The sequence below is a fragment of the Sinocyclocheilus grahami genome, unplaced genomic scaffold, assembly GCF_001515645.1.
Source record: "Sinocyclocheilus grahami isolate Dianchi unplaced genomic scaffold, SAMN03320097.WGS_v1.1 scaffold535.1, whole genome shotgun sequence".
Lineage (NCBI taxonomy): Eukaryota > Metazoa > Chordata > Actinopteri > Cypriniformes > Cyprinidae > Sinocyclocheilus > Sinocyclocheilus grahami.
Window position 1 is genome coordinate 861568 of NW_015505714.1, and position 13054 is coordinate 874621.

Genomic DNA, 13054 nt, shown 5'->3' on the forward strand with positions numbered 1-13054 from the left:
GAAAGGAAAAATTGAAATCGCATCATATGACCCCTTTAAATATTTCCTTAGTAACACTTTACAATAAGATCACATTTGTTATCTAACTCATTTGTTAGATATGTGAAAGTCTTTTTGAACAACTGGTGAGCTGTGGCTTATATATAATCAACAATAACTTTAACAGCATTAGCATTACTATGATCTGTCAGGGTCACATTGTAACAATAGCTATATTATCTGTGTAAATTAACCATGCAGGACGTTGGGTATAAGAAAAGAATAAAATGTATTATGATGATTATTGTTATAAACAGGGGAGACCTAAATCTAGTCCAGCATGCATTTCTGTGGCCCGTGCTTGAGCAGAAACCTGCAAAAACCACAGCGCATGTGGAAATCCTTTAATAAAGCACATCCTGTTTAATTAGTGGAAACGGGAAGCAGCAGTGCTCACCGACTTGTAGAGAGTGCCGGTTCGGTGCTCAATAAACATGCTAGTTTCACGTCCGTGTCTAGATTAATTGCGTTAATCATAGAGATGATGATAAACATTGGAATGCTAATTTATTCAAGTCAATGCAGAAGCCAGATAAAACAGAGAAATGTTTGCGTTTGAAAGCAAAACTTGCTAAATGTATGCCAAGTATAAATTTAGTTATTCAAATTTCAAACAATACATGGAGGAATCATTTTAATCTCAGCTGTGTATTACATTATTGTTGGAGGAAAGCGTGAGATTACTCAGGATTTCTCTCAAGGGAGCGTATGACTAACTGTAGACTCACACAGAGCAGAACCTCAAGTCTCGAGGGCAGGTGAGCTGCTGGTCTTTGCTCATTATTTTAGCATGTGTCTCTATTTGGGTGAGTCAAAAAGAGAGAGAGACCATCCATCAGCCCCTAATGAGACCATTACTGCTCCAGTCTGTCCCTCTGCCATTCAAAAGCACTAATGCCCGTCCTCTCACATGACACCAGAGCAGGTCTGGAGTACTGGGCAGGAATGTAGAGTCATCCTCTGGTGAGCTCAAGGCTCTGCTGTTGTCTGCTGAGATACACATGAGTCAAAGTGACCAGAGCAGAAGATCTATTTAGCCTTGAATATTTCTGTTTGTTCACTCTGCAAACTTTATCTGTCAGATTTAGAAAACATTTCATGTTAGCAGAACAAAAAGAGGGCGCTAGAGATTCAAACTATGATTTAAAAAATGAATATTGACTATGATTTTGCTTGAGGTGTGAAATTAAAATGGTAGTTTATACAAAAAAAGAAGAATTCTGTCATCATATACTCACCTTCATGTTGTTTCAACCCTGTCCCAAAATTCTTCAAAACATATTTTATATTCCATAGAAGAAAGTAAGTCATACAGGTTTTAAATGACATGAGGACAAGTAAATAATGACCATTTTCATTTTGGGATGAACTATCCCTTTAAGTAACATGATGAATATCACATTGGTTTTAATATGCTTTTTTTTTTTTGTCCATTCAGTTTCCTAAAGTAAGAGTCATTAGGCGAATTTAGATCCAAAAGTTTAGATCATTACATAAAATATATTTTACAAATGTCTCTATGTGGTACTTATAAAGAATTAAAATGGTATTATAATTCTATCTATCTATCTATTTAGCATAAATTGTTAAAATGATTCCTTTCACAGGAAAAATCCAGAGCAAATTAAATTGTCAAATTCTTATTAAAAAATAATTTTAATATAAAAAATATGGGGGAAAATTAAAACAAATGAAATACCAAACACAGATTTTTTAATTTGTCATATTTGTGGTGATATTCATTCAATATTTAAAAATACATTATTTTATATAAAAAAATCGTATTTCTTTCTTTTCTTTTTTTTTTTGACTTTTGGTGAACCTACAAATTTAGTAAAGATTTAGTAACTACTTTGAATAAAACAAGTTCATTTAAATATTACCTACAGGGCACATTTTTGAGAGTGAATTTTGGGTGGCAAAATGCTGCAATACAAAAGGAGCTCACCAGAACCTCAGCAATCTGGAAAATGCAAATTACACAGGGGGGAAAAAAAACAGTTATATGTGGCGAAGAGGGCACATACCTCCCCTGTCCCTGATGGCCAGATTATTGCCCTTCTTCAACACAATGTCCAGCTGATACATTCCTGGCTTTGACGGGAGAGGAAGTTCTTCATTACTTGGCTCCACAATATTGATACCCTACAGGAGGAGAGGAAACAGTGAGGTGGTCAGACAGGCCTACATACACACTGCACTAAGATTTCAAGCACATACTTCAGGGAATCTATATCCAGTTTATTGCTTAATGTTATGAAGACTTAAAACATGAAGTGTTGGTACATCAGCTCCTCCCACCAATATAGCGCAGCTCAATAGAATAGTAATAGCTGATATGGCAGCAGAGAGAAAAAAGGACATTTGCATTTCACTCTGCCTTCACAGTAACATAATCACTCTGCCTCTACAATCTCAAATCCAGACTTCACAACCTTGAGATGTTCAAAAGAGCCACCGTCTTTGCTTGCCTTCCCTTCTGAGAAACTTCAGGCTATAGTTCTGTGAAGGTCTGGAAATGTTAATTCTCTGCTAATGTTGTTGTAAGGAGACTATTTAACAGTTATCCTGCCTCTGAGCAGGTCATCAGACCTTGACAAAGTATCAAAGAGCAACATTAAAACCAGATTACACAGCAACAGAAGATAGAATGCTAATGTCCTGAAGACTGTAGGGCTAACCATTAGCAGCTGTTTGATTTGCACAGTTTTTTTTCCTTATTAAACATGGAGCTAGTTTTTTACTCAGCAAGAACTTATTATCTAAAGCTCCTCGGTTTCCAGTATTTACCACTGAGACAGTCTGCCTCAGTCTGCCTTCACTACATACCCTGCACTATCACAGGCATATGAAATCTGCACCTTTATATTAAAAGAATAAAGAACTCTGAAAACGTCCATTAAAGCGCTGTCACCAGTTTCTTGTAATAAGAAATAAGCATTGTAGTGTACTGCGGGATAGAATCCTGGTAACGTGGTAAATTAGCCAATAAGCAGCAAAAGGGTTAACTACTCTAAACTGTTGACAAACTTATCATAACATAAGGGTAAATGAGGAAGAGGAGACAAAGCAAAATGAAAAGGAGAGACACAAAGTATGTCTAATTCACCCAGTCCTACTACATATTGCACTCGAATCAGTGCAGAAACAAAAACATTCATCTACTCGATGCCAACAGGAATTTATTTCCATTTTTCTTTTCTTTTCGCTTCATAAGGAGTTACTCTTGAATAAAACAGCACCTTGACACTGTCACTCAACAAACACTGTTTATTATTCAGTCTTAAAGAATGACAAAGAAGTTTGGAAAGTAATTGTGCCCTCAGGTCCCTGTTACTGTTGCGTTTGAAAATTTCATTTCAGTTTCAATTTGCTCATTATGACAGATTTCTAGCGTCTAGCCATAGTTGGCTTCAGGAGCATTAGGGATATGAGACAAACGGGGGCGTCATTAAAAGATTCACATAAGGAAGTTTCAAGTCATCAAGGAAGTCATTATCTATTATTAATCATTAAACAATGACAGAGCTCAACACTACTTTAAAATGATTTATGTAATGTTATAAAGCAGAACATAGTTGGATACATTAATTGATTAATTTATTATCCACTGCATATGGACATGACTGAATTTGCACATGAAAATGTGGACTTACAATATTATGATTCACAGTATAGTGCAAAAAAATGAATTTTTCAAAACAGACTGATCTCCTTCTGAGAATTAAATCTACGTGTTTCTATTGTGTAATCTCTTTTTTATTTTTAAAAAATCACACAAACAAATATTAAATACAGTATTATGTGAAATCCCTCTTTATTATGTCTCCAAATAATCCAGAAAATATGCTTTATTCATTTTACATCATAACATGTCTTTATGTAATTTACAGTACAAAAGCAGAACTGTATTCCTCTAGGTTTAATTTTTTTTTACTACATTTCAGCTTATTATTTATCATAACATTTGGCCCATTAATTCCTAAGGCCAGTCTTCATTATTAGCTGACACACCTGTGTGTTTCTGCTGAGAACATAATTTAATAGAGACACTCATGATTCCAGTCTAACCTTTGGATGATACAGATGTCCTTCTAAGTCACACCTCTGGACTGCATCTCTCTGAATGAGCTGCCTCAAACAACCTTCTGCCATAACGTTCAAAAGTGCTGCTACTTTTATACACCTACTTATCTCCCCGCAGTAGATTCTGACTTGAAATATATGAACATAACACTCTTTCCTAAATGCAAACATCAGGTGACACAGCTGTGTCCATTTGCATGAGCTAATAAGCTTCTTTTTCTGATTTTAGAGTAACTCGATATGACAATAATCCAAAATCAACTGAAACTGTCAATGAAATCTATACGTAGGTGTGTGTTGGTAATGCTGTCTGAACAGGCCAGAACAAACTCCACAGCGTTTATAACACCATACTTTATCATAATTTACTGATAATTATATTGCTAGACTATTGTTGCAGTCTGAGAGGCAGTAAATTGATTCCTCTTGCATCTATTGTTTATGTACACAAAACACATTTCTCACAATAATTGTCATTAATACTAGTCAATAATTGTCAAGAACAGCTACAAAATAAAAATGTACTAAATATTTACTAAGGTAAACAAAAGCTCCTTCTCCTACCTTTTGCTTATGTCTCTCCAAGGTCAGAAAGCATTTAGCGGAACTGATCAGAGCTTTGCATAATAAGCGTCTCTCATGAATAAGTGATGACTGTGATGAAGTTTCAGCCTTACATAAAGAGCTTATACATACCAGGATATAGGATATTCCATTCCACAGGTATATGGACAATATTTCACTGGACGGATGGCTCGGGTAAGAGAGAGGTCAGAAGTGTCAGAAGGAAAGTACAAAGGACACTGTTTTTGACAAGCACACACTCAGAGCTGAATGTATAACTGTCTGTGGTAATCAAAATACATTTATAATTAATAGATTCCAATTCTGATATCAGTATTTCTTTTGGAGTGCTGTATGGTATTAAAAACGTATCTGTTTTAATGGCTATGGCAATTATTTTGACAGTATTCTTCAGGCCTAACTTATTAAGAGAATAACTTAAGAGACGATGACGATGTCATGTTTTCCCCCAAAATAACTATTTGCAGGTCAAATAAATAAATGAAACAATTTATCATTTAATAGTTTTTTTTAAATGGATATGACAATTATTTTGACATAATAATACATTTTTATATATTATAATTTAGACATTATTATAAGAAAAATGAGAAGCATTTATTCTGCATACCAGGAAACAAAAATTGTATTATATTATAAATATTATTATTATTGGTGTTGTTGTCGTCATAAAATACTGTTTATTTGTTGGGCAAATAAACAAATACATTTTTTTTCATGTTTTGTCTCAACACTAATGACTATTTATTTGTCTAATCTGCTTTCCAATGTCATTTCTTTACTCTCCTGTTTGAATAAAAATAAAAGGCCTCAAGAATAATACAACAATAAAACAAATATCCATATAAGAGTAGCTAACCAAACACATGCAAATTTAGATTAGGCCCCGTCCACACGGAGATGCGTTTAGCTGTATACCGAGCGGCAACCTCCCGCTCTCTCTTGTGAAGCCAACAAGGAAGTGACTTAAACTGTAATTCATCAACTGGCCGCTAGAGGCTAGCTGCAAAAGGGAGTCAATCCCATAGACTCCCCATGTTAAAATGCCCAACTTTACAGCAGAAAAAACATGTTTACAGCCTGGTTCAAAAAATTATTTTGGTCTATATAGCTAATGTTGCCCTTCATGACAACTGTGAGGGGGGTGAATGTTTTTATAACTCATCCGTTTAAATTATATTAAGCCTTAAAATTCTGCATAATTAAGGGCATGGCCATTTGAGTGACAGGTGGATTGACGTTGCTGTCTCTATCAGCCGCTGAACTTGGCGTCTCTGCCATGTTTCTGCTTTTGTTTTATTCAGTCTATGGGTTATTTTCGTGATTATTTCTTAAAATGATCAAATAAAATGTCTTGTTGTGCGGTTAATTGTACTAACAGGCCGTCCAAGTCTGGGATCCGCTAAACGCGCGTTGCGTTCTTATCCTGGACTCATCTGCTTGTTTGTACATAAGTATGATTTGTTAATAACGTGTTTTCTGAGTTTGGTCTTTGAAAAACACTGTCTTAATGCATTAAGCCAAATTAAGTGTTTTAAAATGTCCCGAACAGAATGAGGACTGTGCAAAGTAGTCTGTGAAAAAGGTAACTATCTATTTGTCTGTGTAAAGTTTTCCTCTAGGTGATCCAGACCCTCTCAGACTAGACCAGTGGATGCTCAACGTTAAACGACAGAATTGGACTCCTAAAAAGGATTCTTGTCTGTGCAGTGAACACTTTGAGCACCTCAGCGCCACCCACGTCCCACCTCTTTGCCCATTTTCGATTATCGGGGAGTGACGCGCGGTGACGCGCTGCCAAGATGGCGACGACCGACTCCGCCCACTTTGGGCTTCAAAAAAGCTCTTCAGAATTCAACGGGTGACGTCACGGACACTACGTCCATGTTTTTTACAGTCTATGCCTACCTCTTTGCCCATTTTCAATTATCCGAGAGTGACGCGCTGCCAAGATGGCGACGACCGGCTCCGCCCACTTTGGGCTTCAAAAAAGCTCTTCAGAATTCAACGGGTGACGTCACGGACACTACGTCCATGTTTTTTACAGTATATGCTGTATACGCATACATTTTGTATTGTATAGGCGTTTCGTCCACACGGATCCTGCGTTTTGGGAGAGTATAGGCATTTCGTCCACACGAATCCGGCGTTTTGGAGAGTGACCGGGTCCCAGAGAGGATAAATCTGAAAACGCCGCCCTTGCGTTTTCGTGTGGACAGCGAATCCCTATATTTTCTGAAACGATGACGTCATCAGCCCAAGTCTCGCCCCTAGTCAGACACCGCTACGTCACATAACAGCTACAAAAACATGAACAAACACTGAACGATTGTCTTTTCATTAACTGACATTAACACAGATTAATAAATGTACTGTTCCATGTTCGTTTGTATACCGCGCGCAAGGTTTATGCGTATAGTCCAAGTCTTCTTCTCCATTTTTAGTGTATCTCTGTGGCAGAATTACAGCGCCACATACTGGTCTGACATATATACTACATCGGTTTTGTGGTTTCATGTGGACTCTCAGATATATCTTGAGACAAGGGGAAAAAAAGATTGGATCGGGAAAGCTCTGGCTTCGTGTGGAGTAATCACCCCTGAATACCTGAGCTGACTATCTGTTAAAAGTTTAATAACACTGATGACTGATGTGAAATATGTGAATAGATGGGTGCTTCTTCACAGAGGTATTTTATATTGTACGCCAGTTCATCACAGCGCTATCTGGACACATACGGTGGATTGTGTATAAGTGCAGCAGCATAAAATAATTGTTGTGCTCTTATTTGACTACGGATGACAGATTTGTTTATTTCCACGCACTGCAGGTGGCAAGAGATAAATTGCATTTGCATTGGTGTCTTTTTTTAAAGGTTAGCGAGGAGAGGTTCAGATGTAGGTTATGGTAATGGAGGTGTACAGAGACCTGAAATACACACATGGGATAGGCCTACTTCACCCGAAATGAAAATTCTGTCGTCATTTATTGACGGTCATTTTGTCTCAAACCTGTATGATGTTATTTCCTCTATGGAACACCAAAGGAAAAGCACACATGAAAATGAATGATGACCACAGCTGTCAAACTCCAAATTGGATGTGCTATATTCCAAATTTTCTGAAGCCATATGATAACTTTGTGTGAACAGACCTCAAAATAAGAGGTTTTTCACTGACGATCTTCTCTTTTCATTCACTAAAGCTCTCAAATCTGATTAACATTTGCATATTCAAATATGGCGCATCAAGATGTGTCACGCCAGGTTAGACATCAGTAAAGCAGTACTGGTTCTTGTGTGTCCTGTAACAGATTATGACATTGCTAATTTTATTATATACAAAACACACAAGTCTATCCAATGACTTCACAAGACTTTTAATAAAGTGTTTGTCATATGGGCTACTTTCATGGCACATTTATGTGGCATTTTTGATATTTTACTTAACAGGCCCTGGTCATCATTTTTATTGTATGGAAAAGAGCAGCATGAACATCCTACGTCCTTTACTGTTGTACAGTAAAACAAAAATCACATGAAGGTGACTGAATAAAGCCAAGAATTTTTGGGTTAACTGTTCCTTTACTTAAGACACTATTCACACAAAAAATCAATTATGTCATAAAAGTTATAAAAAGAAAATAAAAGCAACAACATAGCTCCAACAACATACTCCAAGAAGATCCAATAAAAGTGAAACATATCAAACTCTGGACATTACTGGACTGTCTCCATAATTCTGTTTGACTACCAGGATTGATAATGTGGCTGAAATATAGGCCTAATCAACATCTCTAATAGCGTGACAGGCTGCCATCTGACTAAGAGCTTTGGATAACAACAAATGTGTCATGGGCCATTACAGTAATGTAAAGTTGCCATACACTAAAACAAAGACAATGCAAACACTCATAGATCTGTTTTAAGATAGAAAGAAATAAAATGCCAATACAATGGTACTTTGATATATGCCACAGTACTGAATCATTCCCATAATCACTCAAAAAGTATTAAGGCCTAAATTTAAAATGGATGCCATAGAAATGCATATACAATGTCCATCCATTTGGATTACACTGTATTAACATTAACCAGGGTTGTCCAATCCTGCTCCTGGAGGTCCAGTGCCCTTCAGCATTCAGCTCCAACACACTTGCCTAGAAGTTTCTAGTGAGTTTGAAAACCTTTATTAGTTGGTTCAAGTGTCTTTAATTAGGGTTGGAGCTAAACTCTGCAGGATAGTGGCCCTCCAGGAACAGGTTCAGACACCCCTGACATAAACAAACTAAAAAAACTTAATGTGATGCATATTTGTCACTCATACATAAGTAAAACAGGTGAGAAACAGCTAGGTAAGAGGTTTGAGACAGCACTAATAAACTGAATGTGTGTTAAATACACAATGACTCGTTTTATACATTTATCAATAAAATCCAATTTGTTTCAATCTCATATGTTTTAACAAATTTAATACAGTTCTGTTCTAGCTAGCCATATTTTAACCATGTTCATACATTTTTAACTGAATAATTGTTTTCACAATGAACAGATTTATGCTGATTATATGATTCACTATTTTAGATGATGCAAATAGTTAATAGTAAACTATGCCATGATTTTTTTTGATTGCAGAAATCTTAACTGTTCCTGTTTTACGTATTACTGAAAACTAGTTATGTTAAAACTGTGTAATCCAATTTAATGGAATTTTCTATGCAAATCAAATACATAAATCTTAAATTTGATGTTATTCACACAGTGCTCCATGGTACAGTACTTCAAACAATAATATAATATTATGGTATGTGTCCAAAAACACTGCAACAGAAGAAACAGGCCTACTACATCGAAATCCACAATAACACCAGAAACAAAAGAAGATGCAGTACTTTATATGAGAACCTTTCCTGACTAATTTCATTGACCTTTCCTCACCAAACACTGTGCTTAGAGGAAACTTGCCCCACTATTAAGCATGGGTTTCAAGTTATGCCTGGATTCCTAGTATAACTGTCCCATGATCCTTTATAAATGTAGCTATTTTCCATACAAACAGTGAAGGTCACAGGGCCATCAATAGTCCATTCATCACTTTCCTAGCCTGAGCTGTTTCCTAGGCTTTTTGTATCTTTACAAAGACCTAAAATCAAATGCGGTTTACACCTACCGGCCATTAGTATTAAATGAATAGTACAACCTAAATGACAAAAGGTCATTCTGTTCTATTATATTCACTGTTCATTACGAGTGGCAACCAGTCACGTTTTTTCCAGACCATTTTGTGTAGGCATTTCATTATCACTAAAATGTAATTAGTACATGTATAATTTTGGCTGATGTACTGTGCAAATCATAGAGGTGAACAATAACTGAAAATCAGCATTCAGTGTTCAGTCAAGAGTGATAATCTAGTGTTTTACTCTAGTGCTTTCACTGTAGAGGATTCCCTCAGCAGGATTGCATCACCAAACGTTAGTATACATAATGCATGCAGTTCTTCTGTCAAAAGACTGGTATTATTAAACATTCATATGGAAAACAGAAAAAGTAGTCCTAGAAAGTGAAGGATTTTCAATGCGGAGTTATTACATGAACTCCATAAACAGGATTTAAACCAATCTGTTTCCAACAAGGAGCCTTTTCGACTGTTTTTTTAAAGTGCATGTGAATGTACATCTATTTGAAACCACAAATTAAACCATTTTCAGCAGGAAGATAGAGGTTAACTGGAAAAAGCAACAGTCTAAACCACTGATTCCATTCAAAGCCTGCCTTATTTTCAGGGAAAGTTCTGGGACCAAGTAATTGTTCCAAGTACCAAAATGACTCCAGGTGTTCCCTTGAATGCCTTGCAATCTTCTTTTCACTTTGCAGAGACAGATAAAGTCTCAAAGCAATGCGGTGTCACCTCGGTTAATGGATTCTAAGAGCTGGTGAGACCTATCTGTCACTGATCATTTCAGCCTATCTGTCAGTGACCCCCGCAACACAAGAATCAGAATCTTAATGAATACGCAAGTATGGTTTTCTGATATGCCCACTGACAATGATTTAAGATTTAAAATAAAAAAGTCACATGCCAGAGCAGTCATTCACACCTCGGGATTCAAAGCCTTTGAAAACGTATTATAACGGGTTGGAAATTACTACACAAAAAAAGTGGGTTAAACCACATTTTTTTATAGATTTATAGCTATCGCAAAAGTATAATTATGTTAGATTACTCTCAAGGACGTCTTCTTTCACCGTACCCTGTTGGTGGAATGACCTACCTAACTCCATCCGAACAGCCAAATCCCTCACAATCTTCAAGAAACAACTGAAAACTCATCTCTTCCGTGAGCATCTTACTGCCTCCAATAATAATACACAAAAAAAGTGTGCCTTCACTTTTTCTCTTTTCTTATTATCCTCCTGTTCTAGCTTTTTACTATTTTGAACAATGACTGAAACATTGTGTAACAGGCACTTCTCGTGTTTATTGCCATCTTATGATACATTGTTTGTTGTATTCCTCAACTGTAAGTCGCTTTGGATAAAAGCGTCTGCCAAATGAATAAATGTAAATGTAAAATATAGATAACCAGTACACAATAATATAAAAATAATAATAAAATAAATTATGGCCGAATTTTACTTTTAACCCTAAAAGTTTAGCCTTGGGTAAAATAATAGAATGAAAACTTTTGAATATGGCAAAAGAGGGGCATTTCAATGTTGTTTGAGCATTTGTTGGTCATATTTGCTAGACTGAGTGATGTTTCCACATGAGAGAGTGTAACACACGCTCATAAAGTATTGTAAATTTATTGGGCAATTAGAGGTTGAGCAATTGAAAGGTTTCTATTGTAAAAAAAATGCATCAGAGAAGCAAAGGCTCGCTGAGAAAGCCACTGTAGATCAATCCAAACAACACTGAAACAAGACAGCTTTTTTTTCCAATGCACCCTAGGTTTATGAACTACATTATTAATGTTTATGGTTTCATTTTGAAGCTTCGCTCTCCATCACATTGAAAGTCACTGTATTTGTTTCATACTTTTTCAGCACAGCGAAAGATGTCTTTTGCAGGATAACTACATTCACACACACACACACAAATGCATTCACACTTTGTTTGAGATCATCTACTAATTGATCCATCCATTTAGCAGCACGTCTTTTCATCTGGCCACAGGCTCTGAAATCACATCCTTTTATCGGTAGTAAGTAGACCAATAACAGACTGCAACACAGCCAGTGCTACATGTTTAGCTCAAAGAGTGAAATGTGTTATTTAATGCTAAAACTATAATGTACAAGAATACTTTCTTAGGACAAACTGGAGCTCAAACAAATTAGTAAATACAGAAGAATGCATACAATTAATGAAAACAATATTTTCAACCATAAATATTTACATACCACTATATACCATCAAAATGTATAAATACCATACAATTTTTGCTTTGAAAACCAGTTCATAAACAAAATCTACAATAGCATACAAAGGCATAGACTTAACATCAGAAGCTGAGCCAACGAGATGTATTGTGACCTGCTATTATCTCATTATTTGATCCACTTTTAATCAATGTTCTCCAATTACTCGCCAAAACTATTTATTCTGGAGTTAATAAAGTGTAAATCAAATTTATGCTGCTTTGCTTTATTAGGGGTAAAGCAAAAAGGAACTCAACAAATTTTCTAAATTCATTCAACTAGGCCTACATACGTATAATTAGAAAAAATAACAATATTGACAAGCTAAACAAAAGACATATGTTTATTACAAAGTTAGGCATTAAAAAGGTTACTGACCTGTTTTTGCCACTTTAAGATGAGAGATGCAAAATAACAATTAAAAGAGTATTCAATAAAAATATTGTAAATATAGCCATGTCAAATCATCCCATGGGCTAGACTAGACTCCTCCACAGCCCATTGACTTTTTGTGCCTGCAGTTAAGTTCATGAATGAGAAGCTGTCCAATCGCTTACCTGCAGTGGGGTGTTAAATTACAGCCACTCTAAATGAATTACCATTGCAATAAAAATAAAAAAATTAATAAAATGTAACGAAGTTTAAAAATAAGATCTGGTGCTACAGATAAATCATTCTGAACTTTTAGCCATATAGTGAAGTCTTAGTCATGTTTACTGTTTGCAAGCAATGTAGCAACTTGGGGCATTGAAACTTCAATTGTTGGCTATTTTACTTTGATTTTGAATTCAGAATATTTGATCAGAATTGAGAGTTGGAGTCAAAATACCATTTCCAAAAAAATAAAAAAATAAATAAAAAAAAATCATGCAGGAGGATGTAACGTCTAGGTTACTTGTGTAACCCTCGTTCCCTGAAGGA

General features: G+C 35.8%; 1 protein-coding gene across 1 annotated transcript in view; it reads right to left on the reverse strand.

Annotated features, from left to right (window-relative positions):
* LOC107555460 (multiple C2 and transmembrane domain-containing protein 1-like) overlaps window positions 1-13054 on the reverse strand; it is a 146659-nt gene that overhangs the window by 49889 nt on the left and 83716 nt on the right. The window contains exon 2 of the mRNA XM_016238275.1: window positions 2067-2184. Within this exon, the coding sequence (XP_016093761.1) occupies window positions 2067-2184 (118 nt within the window). The remainder of the gene's footprint in view (window positions 1-2066; window positions 2185-13054) is intronic.